The sequence below is a fragment of the Lynx rufus genome, unplaced genomic scaffold, assembly GCF_022079265.1.
Source record: "Lynx rufus isolate CCGP_SWC_20201006 ecotype Redwood Valley unplaced genomic scaffold, mLynRuf1.p SCAF_2, whole genome shotgun sequence".
Classification (NCBI taxonomy): Eukaryota; Metazoa; Chordata; class Mammalia; order Carnivora; family Felidae; genus Lynx; species Lynx rufus.
This window is the reverse complement of record NW_025814834.1, coordinates 8425709-8441336: the sequence shown is the minus strand read 5'-3', so window position 1 is coordinate 8441336 and position 15628 is coordinate 8425709. Positions and strand designations below refer to the sequence as shown.

The window sequence follows — 15628 nt, the reverse complement described above, 5'->3', positions numbered from 1 at the left end:
TTTCCGGAAGCTCCCAACAGAAGGTCTGGAAATCACACAGTGCCCAGTGGGGCTGCATCAGGGCCTCTTTGGCAACTCCTTGGCAAGGGGATCCATTCTGGTGCTTGTCCATCGGTGTCCACAATCCATTGTTAGCTTGTGAGGGAAATTATTATTATTCCGACTGTGACTGATGACCCTGGAGCTTCTCCCGTCTTTCTCCTCCTGAGTTATTCTTTGCCGTCCACACTGGCTACACACAGAGCGGCACCCACGGTTGGTGGCAATGACTTTTAGAAATCTAGTCCAAAGTAAAGTTTGGTCAGAAGATTGGAGCACAGCCCCTTTGGTGCTTGAGTGTTACTATTAATGCCTCCGTACAGCGGGTAGGAAGCAGCAGCTATATATAGATAGATCTATATAGGTAGATATATATATCTATATAGAGATAGATATATCCTATTGTGAGTTCTCCATTCCCTGGGCAAGTTTATCCTCAGGTATCACTGTTAAGGTCAATACCAACTTCATAACTTAAAACTGAGCTCAGTACTTCCCAGCTCTGCCAGCCCTGTGTGTGTGTGGGGGGGGGGGGGGAGGGTCTGCATGGATAGGCAGAAAGGAAGGGGGAGCAGTGCTCTTTCTGTGTGCTCTCCTGGGGGTCCACATCCAATGGGGCCGTTACTGCCACCACTTGCCAATAAGGCACTGAGAATTATTGATCATTGACTCTCCCCATTGGATTGTAAGCTCTCTGAGAAGGGGGCTTTGCTTTTTTCACTGGGGTATCTCTGTGCCTCACCGAGCCCAGCAGGTGGGAGGGAATCAGTAAGGACTCACTGAATGAATGAAATAGCACAAAGTCCTCTCTCATTAAGAGCACGCAGGGCCTTTCTTCCCCCAGCTCATCTTTTCGGGGGTTTTTTGTTTTTTGTTTTTACTTGATTGGATAATAAAATCTCAGTAATGTTTAACACACAGCCTTTTTAGTTATTAGTGTTTTTCAATTAATTTCTTCACAGGGCAAATAGAATGCTACAGAGTTTAGCAAAAGAGAAGCGCTGTTTTAAAAGATAGAAAGGGGGTGCCTAGCTGGCTCAGTCAGAAAAGCATGTGACGCTTGATCTCGGGTTGTTTGTTTGAGTCCCATGTTGGGTGTAGAGATTACTTAAAATCTTTTTAAAATAAATGATAGAAAACATTTTCTTAACCGAAGAAAGGGGCGGTGTTGATGAATTTTATTTGTGGATATATGATTAGTCGACAACACTAATTTAAAAATATCTTTATTTTGTGTATACATTAGCCTGATATTTTAACATGGTTATGCCCTTATTTGACTCACTGTTTTGGCTTCTTAGTCTTCTTAATGTGTTAGATGAGTAATTTAGATGACATTTCAAACTTATTTTCTGAGCTACTTGCTATTTAAGCCAATAACAGAAATAGGCATTTCCGTTAATTACCAAAAAAAGTCAAGGGTTAAAAAATATAAAACATGGTCATGAGCCATTTAAAAATGAGGTTTGCTGTCTCCAAGATGGGGATCTGTGTGGCCTGTAAATACTACACAGTAGAAGCAGTAGAGACCGGAGTTCTCAGCCAGGGCCAGTTTATTAAATTTATTAAATTAGTCAAGGATTCTGGAGAGCCCATTTGGGGATATCAGTCTTCATTCATTCATTCATTCATTCAACACATTTGATCACGTGCCTCTGTATGTCCAGGCACTGTAGCAGGTGCTGGGTACATATATTGAGGGTTACAGAACTCCATGTCTACTGAAGGAGAAAGGCACAGAAATAATTGTAAAATTGTCACAGTTCAGTGTGCTAAGTGTGGATAATGACCATTTGAGAGCTGTTGTGACACAGAGAGGATTGAGTGCCACCACCTGCCCCTTCAAGAATGGCTCTATGGAGGGCTGAGATTTCTTGTCTTCTCCTCTACTTAACTTTTTTTCCTGGAGTTCCTTAAAACCTAGTCCAGGGGTGCCTGGGTGGCTCAGTTGGTTGAGCATCCGACTTTGGTTCAGGTCATGATCTCACGGTTCATAGGTTCAAGCCCCGCATCGGGCTCTGTGCTCTGAGCCTGCTTCGGATTTTGTGTCCCTTTGTCTTTCGGCCACTCCCCGGCTCACGCTCTGACTCACTCACTCTCTCTCTCTCTCTCTCTCTCTCTCTCTCAAAAATAAACACTAAAAAAAAACAAAACAAAACAAAACAAACCTAGTCCAAACGTTATGTCACTTTACCTGCAAATAATTCAATGTATATATCCAACGGCTAAGGGCTTCACAAAACCAAAACCAAACATAATTATGATGCCAAATACAATTGGCACTAATTCTTCAGTATCACACAGTACCAGTGAGTCCATATTCATATTGCCCTTATTTGCTCAAAATGTGTTTTTTACAGTTGGTTTGAGTTGGTCCAAGTAAACGCCACACACAGCATTTGGTTTTTTGTTTCTCAAGTCTGTTTCAGTACATGTTTAATACAGCATTGTTTGTAGTGGCAAAAACAAAACAAAACAAGCCATGAATGGAACAATGTTGAATGTCCATAAAGTAGGCAGTGATCTGGCCTATAGATAAGACGAAAGGGGAATGGAGTGGGAGGGGGATTTTTCTATAAACACCTCTATAGTGTTTGACTTGGTACAAAGTGCATGTTATTTTTATACTCAAAGAGAAAACCTTAGTAAAGAAAAAATCAGGATAATAAAATGACTTTCATTGCTTTTGTTCTCTATGATATCCGACTAGGCAGCTTTATTTTTTTTTTTTTTTTTAATTTTTTTTTTTTTCCACGTTTATTTATTTTTGGGACAGAGAGAGACAGAGCATGAACGGGGGAGGGGCAGAGAGAGAGGGAGACACAGAATCGGAAACAGGCTCCAGGCTCTGAGCCATCAGCCCAGAGCCCGACGCGGGGCTCGAACTCACGGACCGTGAGATCGTGACCTGGCTGAAATCGGACGCTTAACCGACTGCGCCACCCAGGCGCCCCCGACTAGGCAGCTTTAAATGCCTCTTGAATTTGGTCCGGGGGGACCCACTCATGTTTTTATGGAGTATTCCTTGGAGCAGAGCCACAATGAACCAAGTGTTGTAGGCGGCTTGGGAAATACATCAGTAGTGTGTTGCTTAACTTCAGTTTGGGCTAATTTTTAAATCATGTATGATTATGGCCGGAGAATCCTCAGGGATCAAAAACTTTGCAAATCTGTTGATTTTATGTGAGTAAAGTGATTTAGGATTAATGCATTGCTCTCCCTGTTTAACACAGCCTCTCTTCTTTTGTTTCCATACCCCACCCCCAGGCTTCAACCATGTTAAGAGCCTCCTTGGCACCAGGGTAAGTCATTGCCCTTAGGAGCTGTTATTATGGAGAACAGCCCTGGGTAAAACTAGAATTCAAAGTAACTTTAGTAAACATTCATCTTAACAGCCTAGCTTAGAGGAGTGCCTTTGATTAGCTAGACCTCCAGTCTAGCTGGATATTAAAGGAAGTGCCAGTAATTATAAGCAAGATTATTAAACTAGAGGTATTTTTTAGTATTAATTCTACTTATTTTGGAGAGGTAGCATCAAATGGAAAAGTTCATTGAATTGTTCCCATGATATTGTATAGAATCTTCTGTCATAGGGCAGTCAGCAGAGTGGTGCAATGTCTGAATTTCATGATCTCTGCTGACTCACACTATGACCAGGGCCACAGGATAGCTTTGTCTAGGCCTGAGCATTCCTACCCACATCAGTTAGGTTGTCACCCGTGTGGGGGTCGGATGCAAGGGAGCTTCACCGGGCATGTATGTTGCAGTAACAAGGAACTTGAGAACCTTTAGCAAAGGCGCGAGGAGTAAAGTGGCTTCTGTTGGCCCCCTGAGCCCCCCTCGTTATGGGAGTTCGGGGGATACTCTCAGATGACTCAGACACCTGAGAGAGACACAGCCTGCCTCCTCCCTAGTCCTGCCTGAGTCTGACACTGACCCTGCACTTTGTTCCCTTCAGGTGGTGGCTGTATAATGTGATGCTTATGAGCACAGACTGCCGGGGCTAAAATCCCACCTCTGCCACTGGCTCTGTGACCTTGGACCACTTATGTAACTTCCCCGTGCCTCAGTCTCCTCACTTGTAAAATGACACTAATAATAACTTTCTTATAGGATTATTGTGAGGATAAAAATGAGTTAATATGTATAAAGCACTTAGTACAGTGCTGGGGATTTAATAAACTCCTTGTGTGTTTGTTAATGTTATTCCCAACGGTATAAGAAGCAAGGTCACCTGCAGAGAGTAAAGGGGGGTGGTTGGTGGAGGGGCTTAAGAGGACAAAGGAGAAGGTAGGACACAGTTTTCTTGGACAGTGGGAGAGTGGCTGGACTGCAGAAATGTGGGGTTTCTCAGCAACTTAGTTGGCAATAAATTCAGCCGGTAATATTGCCGTGATGGGCGAGTAACTGTGGCCTGCATGTGACAGGGAAGTGCTATTTCCAGCCATAGGAAGTACCCCAGCTATAGGACAATTTCAGACTTGGCTTTACAGATGGCACTTTTTTGTCTAGAACAAGTCCTGGTTTAAATTTCAAATTAAAAAATCTTTTTTTCATTTTGAAATAATTTCAAGAGCTACAGATATTGTACAAAGAATTCTCCTATACCCTTCACCCAGATTCCCCATGTTAATATTTGACACAAGCCCAGGGCAGTTATCAAAATCAGAGAATTAACGCTGGTACCATACCATCTAATCTACAGGCTTCGCTCACGTTTTACCAGTTGTTCCGTTATGTCCTCTGTCTGGTCCAGCATTCAGTCCAGGATCATATGTTGATGTGGTGGTCGTGTCTGATTCCTTTACTGGAAATCATTCCTTAGTCTCTGTCTTTCATGGCCTTGACACTTTTGAAGAATACTGGCCAGTCATTTGTCATCGAAATTTTTAAAGTAGTCTGTGTTCATTTTTAAACACGGTAGTATCTGCCTCAGGAGAATAAGTGTCAAAATAGTGTGAACATGTGCGTGGCTCAACTGTTTGATGTACAAAATAGGACACACTCCTCCCAGGAGTGTTTACTGAGATCTCATTTGTGGCCCCGTTTTCTGGCCTTTTTCCCTGGGCCCTTGAAGAGGATTCCATTTTGGCTTTTAAAATTTTACATTTAAAAAAACTAGCACGGGGGCACCTGGGTGGCTCAGTCGGTTAAGTGTCCGACTTCGGCTCAGGTCATCATCTCGCGGTTTGTGAGTTCAAACCCCGCATCAGTGTCTGTGCTGACAGCTCGGAGCCTGGAGCCCGTTTTGGATTCTGTGTCTCCTCCTCTCTCTGCCCCTCCCCTGCTCATGCTCTGTCTCTCAATAATAAATAAACATTAAAAAAAAATTTTTTTTTTAAACTAGCAGGTAGGGGTGCCCGACTGACTCAGTCGGTAGAGCATGAAGAAAACTGACAGGATCCTGAACACTGCCTCCCAGAGGTATTCCCTCAGTTTCTATCCCACCCTTCCAAACTAAGGAAACGAGTGAAATAGGTGAAGGAGACCGAGAGGTACAAACTTCCACTTACAAAATAAAAAGTCCTGGGATGTAATGGACGGCACAGGAACTATAGTCAATAATATTGTATTGCCAATTTACAAGTTGCTAAGAAAGTAACTTCAAAGTTCTCATCACAAGAAAAGGCGTGGGAACTTGGTATGGTGACAGAGGACAGAGAGACTCAGTGCGGTGACCATTTCGCACTGTGCGCGAGTCATCATGCTGTTTACCTGCAAGTAATATAACGTGTCCCCGTTACACTTCAGTGAAAAGCAAAAAGAACTCTTCGTTTTTGCGTCTTTTCACCCAAGTCCTCCTGAGCCCCCAGTCAGGGTTGTGCAGTTAGTGTTGATAATAGTATTAATGTTCCGTGCACAGGATCGGGAGAACCATATTTTTGTTTTGCTTTTGGTTTTTACTTGTTTTATGATGAACTAACTATAACTCCCCAGGGAGTTGAATCCCCAGGCCCCCAGTGGTGGCCTCTATGACGAGTGTGACATGAAAGCGAGGAGGTGAATGTTGCTCCAGTCCCGTAAACCAGACCATAGGCCTCGCTCCCTTGTCACCCGTCCTCCCTTCTGTCCAGTCCCCTCCTGTTCAGCCAGGCAGACTGGCAAGACCTTGGGAAACCTGGCTTCCCCCTGGGGCTTGCCTGGAGTCCTCTCGGCCAGGGTCTGCCAACTGTCCTGCTTGCTGCCCATCTCACAGGTGGGAACTCGCGCTACCTCCTGGCACACCCCTGCGCCTGCTCAGGGGTCAACCATGACTCTTCACAGGTGTTTCTGAACCCCGGTCCGTCCTTCCCCCGGTTAGGTTCCTCGGGTTCGAGAGGCACAGTGACCTCGGGTTTTTAGGAAGAACGCTCGGCCCTGCTGACGCTAATAGTTTTTGGGCTTTGCTCCAGATTCTAAGGAGGACGTTGAGTGCTGCAGCAAGTGCTGGGGCCTCCGAGGAGATTTCATCCCTGTCGGTTGGAGCCCAGGCCTAACGGGAATGCAGTGGTTTCTAAACCTGGTTAGGCAGGGACTCCTCGTTTTGGGGAAAATGTTAAACAAAACCCCAGTATGTACCACAGGAGAGACAGAGCCGGGCTAGTTGGCGCCCAGGGGGGTCGGAGCCTAGAACCAGCCCTCTCTGTGGAAGCCTGGACCTAGTTCCGGGAGCACAGAAAACAGCCAGGCCGCCGCTAGCCTGTGCAGCTCGAGACGGGGGTCCCGATACTCAGGAGGTATAATGAACCTGCCCTTTTGCCCTTTTCTTTCTCTTTGAACTTGTGTTGCCCAGTAGGAAGCTGAAGGATGTCCCATTGCTGCCCTCCTTGGATTATGAGAAACTGAAGAAGGATTTGATTTGGGGGAGTGACCGCTTGAAAGCCTTCTTGTTGCAGGCTCTGCGCTGGGTACGTACCTTAAGGGGGAAAAAGGCCATGCTAGTTTTCTTGGCTGGCTAGCTCAGATGTATCTTGTAACCCATCTACTAAAAATCTGTCTTCACGCTGCCTGCTGGCACCAACAACCTCTCAGGATCGCCTTGCCTCTTTGTAAAACCCCCGTGTTGACATCACAGTTGCCATTGCCTTCCCTTGGTCATTTGACATAGGCAGTTTCTTTCTTTCTTTCTTCCTTTCTTTCTTTCTTTCTTTCTTTCTTTCTTTCTTTTCCTCCCTTTCTTTCTTTCTCTTTCTTTCTTTCTTTCTTTCTTTCTCTTTCTTTTTAATGTTTATTTATTTATTTTGAGAGAGAGAGAGAGCCCCCAAAATATGCAGTTTCAAGACTGCCCCTGCGCCTGGTCTCGAGCCACACTCCTGGCCAACGCGGTTGGCGTGTGAGCGCCCAGAGTCATTCTGACGTGACAGCTTCACCAAGACTTCTGCATTCAGGTGTTGCCGCGTGGCCATTAGAGCAGACAGCAAGGGTGGACGCTGATGAACCAGTCTTTAAGGGAAGCAAAGCCCAGTCTTCACACTGGTCCCAGTTAAGCCAGTGGTTCGGGCTTTTTGGTCTCAGACCTCTTTATGCTCTCAGAAATTACTGAGGACCTGAAAGCCTTCCGTTTATGTGAAAATTTATCTACAAACATTTATAATATTAGAAATGAAACTGAGAAAATGTTAAATATTAATCCATTTAAGATGAACAATGAACCCAGAACATAACATAAATGACACTTTTTTTTATAAAAAACTATTTTCCGAGCAAAAAAATTAATAGGAAAAGCAGCATCCTTACACATTTTTGCAAATTTCTTTAACGTCCGGTCTGATGGAGGACAGCTGGATTCTTACATCTGCTCCCCCATTCGATTTGTCACAGTGCCACCCTTCATACAGCCTCTGAGACATTTACTATGAAAAAGATAAACCGTATGTTAGTATTATGAAAACAATCATGACCTTGTAGGCTCCCTGAAAGGGCTTTGAGGACCCGTAGGGTTCCCAAGATGACACTTTGAGAACTACAGGTCTAGGCCAGTGCTGGTTGGCTCTTTAAATGATCCGTTCTGACTTATCCTGTAATCGTGTCGGACTCCTCATGGATCGCTGAATCTCAGGTTATGTTGCCATCAAAATGCCTTTGAGCAATTTCCCCGTCTCTGGGTGGAAAAAGGCCACCTCACTTGCTCTTCTGTTGGTTGGTGGTGCTTCCTGGAATGTGGTCTCGAGGCGTGCTCTGAGGATGACTCCAGCCTCAGCGGGAAGAGTCCTGCGATCAGTGGTGATGCCTGCCTCAGCTGACGAGGTGGGCAGCGGGAGTAATCTCGGGGGGCCATCCGTGCCCCAGATGTCGCCTCTCTCTGCTCAAGTCAGCAAGCCCTTTCCTTGGCTGCTAGATTGTCTGCCCGGCGCGTCCTCACAGTTCGTGCTGCTGGGCTCTTGGTGAGACAGGGTAGTCCTTGGCTGAATGAATGACATTGTCACAGAATAGTCAGGAAAAGTAAACCTGTGTCTTAGGATTTTGTCTGTGTCCCACTCCAACCCAGCAGCCCCGCATGTGACACTCTTGGCACACCCTCCTTTAACAGAGTGCCCTCTCCCCTCAGGGCCTCCTGCTTGGCCACAGTGGGTCCAGCCTGTCAGCGACACCTGCCTCCGGAGGCCTCCACCTTTCGGTTCTGGGGGGGGGTCTGCCGCTCTTGTCTTCTCACCATGTGGTCCTTTACACACCCAGCACCTCCTCGGCCAGGAGTAAGGCCTCCAGTGTCAGGGATTGTTAGGAGGATTTTCCTGGAAAAGCAAGGACATTTGCTCACTTTAGTTATGTGATGTTCTTGTGTTGTAATTCATACCTGTACACACCCATATGTGCACACGCACACACATTGCACACATGACATTTTCTTTCCTTCTTTCTTTCTTTCTCTTTAATGTTTATTTATTTTTGAGAGAGAGAGAGAGAGAGAGAGATGCAGTGTGAGCAGGGGAGGGGCAGAGAGAGAGGGAGACACAGAATCCGAAGCAGGCTCCAGGCTCTGAGCTGTCAGCCCAGAGCCCGACGCGGGGCTCGAACTCACAAACCGCAAAATCATGACCCGAGTCGAAGTCAGAGGCTTAACTGACTGAGCCACCCAGGTGCCCCACAACATTTTTTTTCTAGCCCTATGGACATGAAGTAAATTCCTCCTTAACCCGAGACTTATGGCTCTCAAGATATACAAAATTCTACGCATCTACACCCTACACACACGCACACGCACACAATAGTGCTGCAGTGGTCTGTATAGTAGAAAGTCTAATTTGTTGGCAACACATTTGCTCCAAGCCCTCTTCCACCCGCCCTTTGTCCACCCCCCATCACTGAGCTCCACTCACCTGCACCCTGCATTTTCACGCCTCCCTGACCTTTACCACACTTCCTCCCCCATCCGCCATGCTCACATTCCCGTGTGGTGGCTAATGGTCTGCTCATCCTTTATGGGCCAGCTCTTGAGGCCCTTCCTGGCAAAACCCTCTCTAGATATTGGTGAGCTCTCCCTTATCTGTACACTTGCAGTCCGGGCATTTTACCACTTCACTTCTCTGGAGATTCCACGTGTGCAGGTTGATGCCTACGTCACCCATGAGGAAATACGACATTGTAACTCGTTAGTTGACTGGTTGGCTGGGTAACTAACCCTCCCCACCCGGATATTATTTACTTTGGTTAAATGTGTGGTTACCGGTACTGCCATTTAAAAGATGCCCGCTATGGGAACATTTTTCTCCATATTAAGACTTAGATCTGTTACTTTTCTTTTTCTTTATTCTAGCGCTTGACCACATCCCATCCTGGAGAGCAGAGGGAGACCGTTCTGGAAGCCTACATTGGCAACGACCTCCTGGACTGTCACAGCCACGGCCAGGTCTGTAAGAGGAGGGCCAGAGCCCAGCCAGGGCCTTTATTTCGAGGGGATGATCTTAGCAAAAGGAGGAGGCTTTACTTTTTATGAGATTTTCAGTCTAGTGACTGTATGTCAGCCTTGAGCTCCTGTTAGCTGGTGAGATCTGCTATTCGCCCCACACATTGGCCCACTTTTCACCTCTGGTAGAGTCCTAAACAGGTTGAACTGCCTGATTCAACTCTGGAGCTCTTGCCTGTCGTTTTTCCTTTTCCCCAAATCCCAACTCTTTTCGTGACCCTGCCGCTTAACCGTGAGTCCTGCAAGCCTAGCATGATTTACGGCCGGCAAGGCGGGTAAGCCAAGCCAGTTGTTTTCATCTGGGCCCGACTTGAAATGTGTTAACACTATGTTTGTATATAGCTTCGGACCAGATAGGTCTGACGATGCAGTGGGGAAAGTATGGGATTCAGAATGAGATTAACTGGTTTCAAACTTCTGCCCTGCTGCCTCTGAGCCAGATTAGCTTAAGTACATTACTCTTAACCACCTCTGAGAAGGAGCCTCACCTGCCTTGTGAGGTTGGGAGGATGATTGCGTTTGGTCACGTGTGGGAAGTACTTGACCCGGTGCCCAGCACAGAGTAGCCAAGGCATGGCAGTTCCCCTCCCCACTCCTCACCCCCTTACCTGTTGCCAGAACCCGGCTTCGCTGGACAGGAGGAGGAACGAGCTCTTGAACATGGCATATATAAAGACGCCGCATTTCATTGTCCCACTGAATGTTTATCCAAAATGACGTAAATACTTTATTTTCCTATTGTTAAGCTCACAGCGTGTGCGTTGAGTGGAATATCGATACCCCTTAGGCTCGCCGATGAGACGGCACCCTGCAGAAACTAATCATGTTAGTTGTGCCTGTTGTGCACATAGGTGGTAGCGTTTGAGAATTCTGAGTTGCCAGTTTATTCTTTGAATGTAGTTTTCTTACTGCTCCCATGAAAGAGTTATGTTAAGTTTAAAAATAGTCTCTCAGATTCGTGACTTATTTTCTTTTATTTTTATTTCTTTAAAAAAAATTTTTTTAATGTTTATTTACTCCCTTTTGAGAGAGAGAGCGCGCGTGCCAGTGGGGGAGGGGCAGAGAGAGAGGGAGACGCAGAATCCAAAGCAGGCTCCAGGCTCCGAGCTGCCACTGCAGAGCCCAGAGCGGGGCTCGAACTCACCAACCTCGAGATCATGACCTGCGCTCAAGTCCGACACTGGACGCTTAACTGATTGAGCCACCCACGTGCCCCTTTTTACTTCTGCTTATATTTATAATGGCATTGCAACCAACTTATCAGACATGAAGCAGTTGAAAAATACACCGTTGTGACTTTATAAACTCAAATGCAAAGAGTAAATTCAGTTGGATCTTTCTGAAACTATCTTATTTCATTGAATCTGAGATGCATTTTCCCCCCATGTTAGCATCTGGGAAATTGGAATGTATCTAATACTTGATGGCCTGTTGTAGTTTAATTGGCTGCTTTTCTTTCTTGGTTGTACATATAAAAAAAATAATGTATCCTCTAATGAAAGATACCTTAGGTTTTCCTCTCTCTGTTTTCTCTGTTCTTTTTCTGAATGTGGCACCTCTTGAACTGCTTCTCTAATTTTATCTTGTCTCTCATGTTTTCCATATTTTTCTTTTTGCTTTACTTTCCGGGAGATCTCCTCATCTTTATTTTCTAACCTTTTAGTTGAGTTTTTCATTCTCCCTTTTTGTGACATTCTGTTTTTTCATGGACATAATACAACTTCTTGTCTCTCTGAGGGCATTAGTGACACATTCGTGCTTATTTCTAGTTTTCTTCTTCCTTTACCGTCTCGTTTCCTTCAGGTTGTTCCCCCATCTGTTTTGACCTTATCTATCACCCATATTGGAAACTTATCTTGAGTTTCTGATAGACCTTGTTTAACTCATAATGTTTTGAGTGGGGGGAGTGAAAGCCGATTGGAAGTTGTGAATGCGAGGGTAGGACCTGTAGACGCAGTGCTCCACTGGAGGGTGAGCCAGGTGGGCTCTCTATTAGGAACCTCTGATTTTAGGATCTCTGGTTCTTTTCTCTTGGGCTGGTCATTTTCTTCTAGGAAGAGTCTTCTGTTCTCCTGCCTAGAGGGTGAGGATCTGGGTGCAGTGTTCCAGGACTCAGGTAGGAGAAGAGGACAGGGTGCTCCCTGTTCAGCATTCTTTCTGCATTTAGGCACTGCCCCTTACCCCCTTCTGGTGTAGAAGTCCTGCTTACCTGGGCCAGGTGCCCCCCCCCCCAAGACCCTTTGTGCTACCCTTGCAAGAGACCAATGTGGGGAAGTATGCGGTAGGACAGCAGTGTGGGAGCAGCAAAGTGGGATCTAGCTCCTGCTTTAACAGCTTTCATTCATTCTTCTTTATTTTTTTCCCTTTTGAGAGTTAAGTGCTGTAAATTGGGTAACTCCTCATTGTCCATTGCTGCCTTTGAGACTTGACATTCTTGGGTCTGCTAAGTCTGTTACTGCCCTTCATTCCTGATTCCGAAGTTGTGTTACATTTCTTGTGCTGTCTCTCTGTCCTTCAGAATTTATGTCTTTAAAAAAAAAAAAAAAAATCCGTTCACTGTAGTTTTACTGTGGTTTGCAGGGAGCAAAATTAGATGTGTGCGTTGGAGCTATCATTAACCTGGAAAAACATTAGCAACAGCAATAGCCAACAGTATTGCCTCCCTTGTGCCAGTCACTGTCTAAGTGCTCTGTATAATTGGTTCTTTTTTTTTTTTTTAATGTTTATTTATTTTTGAGAAGGGTGGGGAGAGGGGCAGAGAGAGAAGGAGACACAATCCGAAGCAGGTTCCAGGCCCTGAGCTGTCAGCACAGAGCCCAACACGGGGCTCGAACCCACGAACTGTGAGATCGTGATCTGAGCTGAAGTGGACAGTTAAGCGATTGAGCCACCCAGGCGCCTGTGTAATTCGTTCTTTTAATTTAGAAGGCTGAATAACTTATTTTTTGTCAACTCTCATAAAAAATCCGTTGGAAATGGAGATTTCCAGATGAAGCGTTGGCTTCAGTCCCTTTATTTCACCTCTAATAAATTGACACGGAGAAAGAGAAGAGCAGACCCAGAGAAGGGACGTGTGTTTACCTGTCACTTTTCCTTAACCTCATCATTTTCCTCTTTTGCTGTGTTTCCCCCACAGAGGAGTGTGCTTCAGCTGCTGCACTCCAAGAGCGAGGTGGTGCGACAGTACATGGCCCGGCTCATCAATGCCTTCGCGTCCCTGGCGGAAGGTAGAGCGTCAACTTTTCCTCCCAGAGAGCAGCTAGGTCTTATTAATGCTTTTTATTCCTTTGAAAATTGACGTTCTTCTTCACGTTTCTTAAAGATGCTGTACGTCCCCTCCATTTATTCCTGTTTAGTGCATCTAAGGTGTTTTCTGCAAATTGACTGTTGTCCTTTTGCTTAGTTTATGTCAGAGCAAATTTTGATGGTTTTAGAGTTTACTTTATAAGCCTTCTGGTTTTATTTTGTGAGCTTTCTGGTTTCGTAACCATAGTATTTCACTGGCTTTCAAGTATATAACAGGTAATGCATTTTCTATAGTTTTCTGCAAAATAAGGTTAGTGAAATAATCAAAGCTGATTCCAATAACCACTGCACCATTTCCTTCAAAGGAGTGTAACCTCTAGGGGCTCCCGGCTGGCTCAGTCAGTGGAGCGTGTAACTCTTGATCTTGGGGTTGTGAGTCTGAGCCCTATGTTGGGTGTAGAGATTACTTAAAAATAAACTCTTTTTTTTTTTTTTTAAAGCCTATAATCTCTTAAACCAAGAGGATTTGAAAATTCCAAAGATAATACATACCAAAGCTGAATTCAAGATGATTTTACAGGGTGCCATTATCTTCCATTAAGTTCTACTTTGTTTCAGCTTTTTAAAATGTGAATAAAGGGAGTTTTCAAATGATGACTAGATGATACTCCAAAAGCTGGGTCAGTCATTCATTCGCTTGTTCTTCTGTCTGTTCTTACAAGGGAGGGTACATGCATTAATGTCATCTCTATCAAGACACAAGTCTACAACAGGCTAGTGGTAGCTCAAGGCTTATTGTAGGGTGCCAGGTATGGTTCCCAACTCCTTCCCCAGGCCACGGGTGTGTCTCGAAGGAGCAAGGAATGTGCCAGAAATCATTACTGCTTGGTTGCCCCTATTATAAAGACTAGGGGCCCCATAACATATAGATTCCTTATACCCTCTTTCTCCTTGTAGATCTGACTTTTGGGTTCAAGATTTCAGGTAAATAAAAGAGCTCCCCACAAAAACATAGTGATGAATTAATTATGTTTAGATTACAAAAGGAGTCGTTTTTTCTTCATTAGTTGGTTGGATAAAACCAACTTTGCAGAAAAAATATGTTTTAAGTTTTTTAGAGCCTAAAATTACCCAAACTCTACATAACGTTACGTGCGAAGTGTTCATCGAAAGTGGTTTTGGAGCATGAACTTAGCACAAGATAAATTCTTCTGCTTGTGCGTCTCTGGTTATATTATTAGGTCGTCTCTACCTGGCCCAGACCACAAGGGTGCTGCGGATGCTGGAGGAAAGGCTGAAGGAGGAAGACGAGGACGTCGTCACCCGGGAGAACATTCTCGGGGCCTTGCAGAAGTTCAGCCTCAGGTGCTGACCGCGCAGTAGGTCATGGTAGCTCCTAACAGTAAGGTTTAGCCACTGTTTAGTCCCAATAGCAGCCCAAGGGGCACGTGATACTTTCAGTTAACATTTAGGAGAGGTTGGGTGACTTTCCAAGATAGGGCTGGAAAGCCTATCTCTAATCCTCGAGACCATCCAGCTCAGGAAGTGCCGTTGTGGTGTCCTCACGAGCACCACGGCTGGGGCCGGCCAGGGGCTGGATTGTGTCTCAGGCCACGTGCCGGGGGTAGAGATGCACACGTGAGTAAAACCTGATGGAGCTCAGCTCAGCAAGTCGCTCGCAGCCTCTGTGGGAGATGTGCACGTGGATGAGGAGTCACAGGGGGTGTGGTGGGATTTCCATGGAAGGTGGGCGGAGCCTCCCGCTCCCCAGTCCCTATGTCCCAGCGGCCCACCCTGACGTCTCCATCTGGACCCTGTTATGACTTGGATCTCGTAGCCACCTAGAGCTTTTGTTTGTTTTTCGTTGACAGCTTTATTAAGGTGTACTTTCATAGCACAAAATTCACCCCTTTTAAATGCACCATTCAGTGAGTCTTAGTAGATTTACAGAGTTGTACAGCCACCACCATAAGCTAATTTTAGAACACTTCCATCACCACGCAAAGAAACCTCATGCCCACCTCCAAGCCTCATTCTTACCCCCGGCCCCCGGTAACCACTAATTTGCTTTCTGTAGAGTTACCCATGCTGGACATTTTAGATAAATGGAATCCTATAATGTGTGTTCTGTCGTGACCGGCTTCATTCACTCAGCATCATGGTTTTAAGTTCATCAGTGGTGTAACATGTCAGGACTTGGTTCCTTCGTCATGCTGAGTAACGTGCCGTTTTATGGACAGAACACATTTTGCGTATCTATTCAGCAGTTGACAGATACCTGGATTGTTTCTACTATTTGTCTATTATGCATAAGCCTCTTAGGAACATCTGCATACAAGTCTTTGTGTGGACACATGTCTTCCTGTCTCCTGACTCGGTGTCTAAGAGTGGAATCGCTGAGTCGTTCAGAATTCTTGCAGCATGGCGTTCCCTCCTGACCACCTCACTTTCTCTCGGCCT

General features: G+C 45.4%; 1 protein-coding gene across 1 annotated transcript in view; it reads left to right on the top strand.

Moving 5' to 3' along the window:
* The window catches only part of ARMC9 (armadillo repeat containing 9), a 151626-nt gene that overhangs the window by 46804 nt on the left and 89194 nt on the right, over positions 1 to 15628 (top strand). The window contains exons 10-14 of the mRNA XM_047084655.1: positions 3307 to 3341; positions 6812 to 6926; positions 9773 to 9865; positions 13059 to 13149; positions 14410 to 14533. Coding sequence (XP_046940611.1) covers positions 3307 to 3341; positions 6812 to 6926; positions 9773 to 9865; positions 13059 to 13149; positions 14410 to 14533 — 458 coding nt within the window. The remainder of the gene's footprint in view (positions 1 to 3306; positions 3342 to 6811; positions 6927 to 9772; positions 9866 to 13058; positions 13150 to 14409; positions 14534 to 15628) is intronic.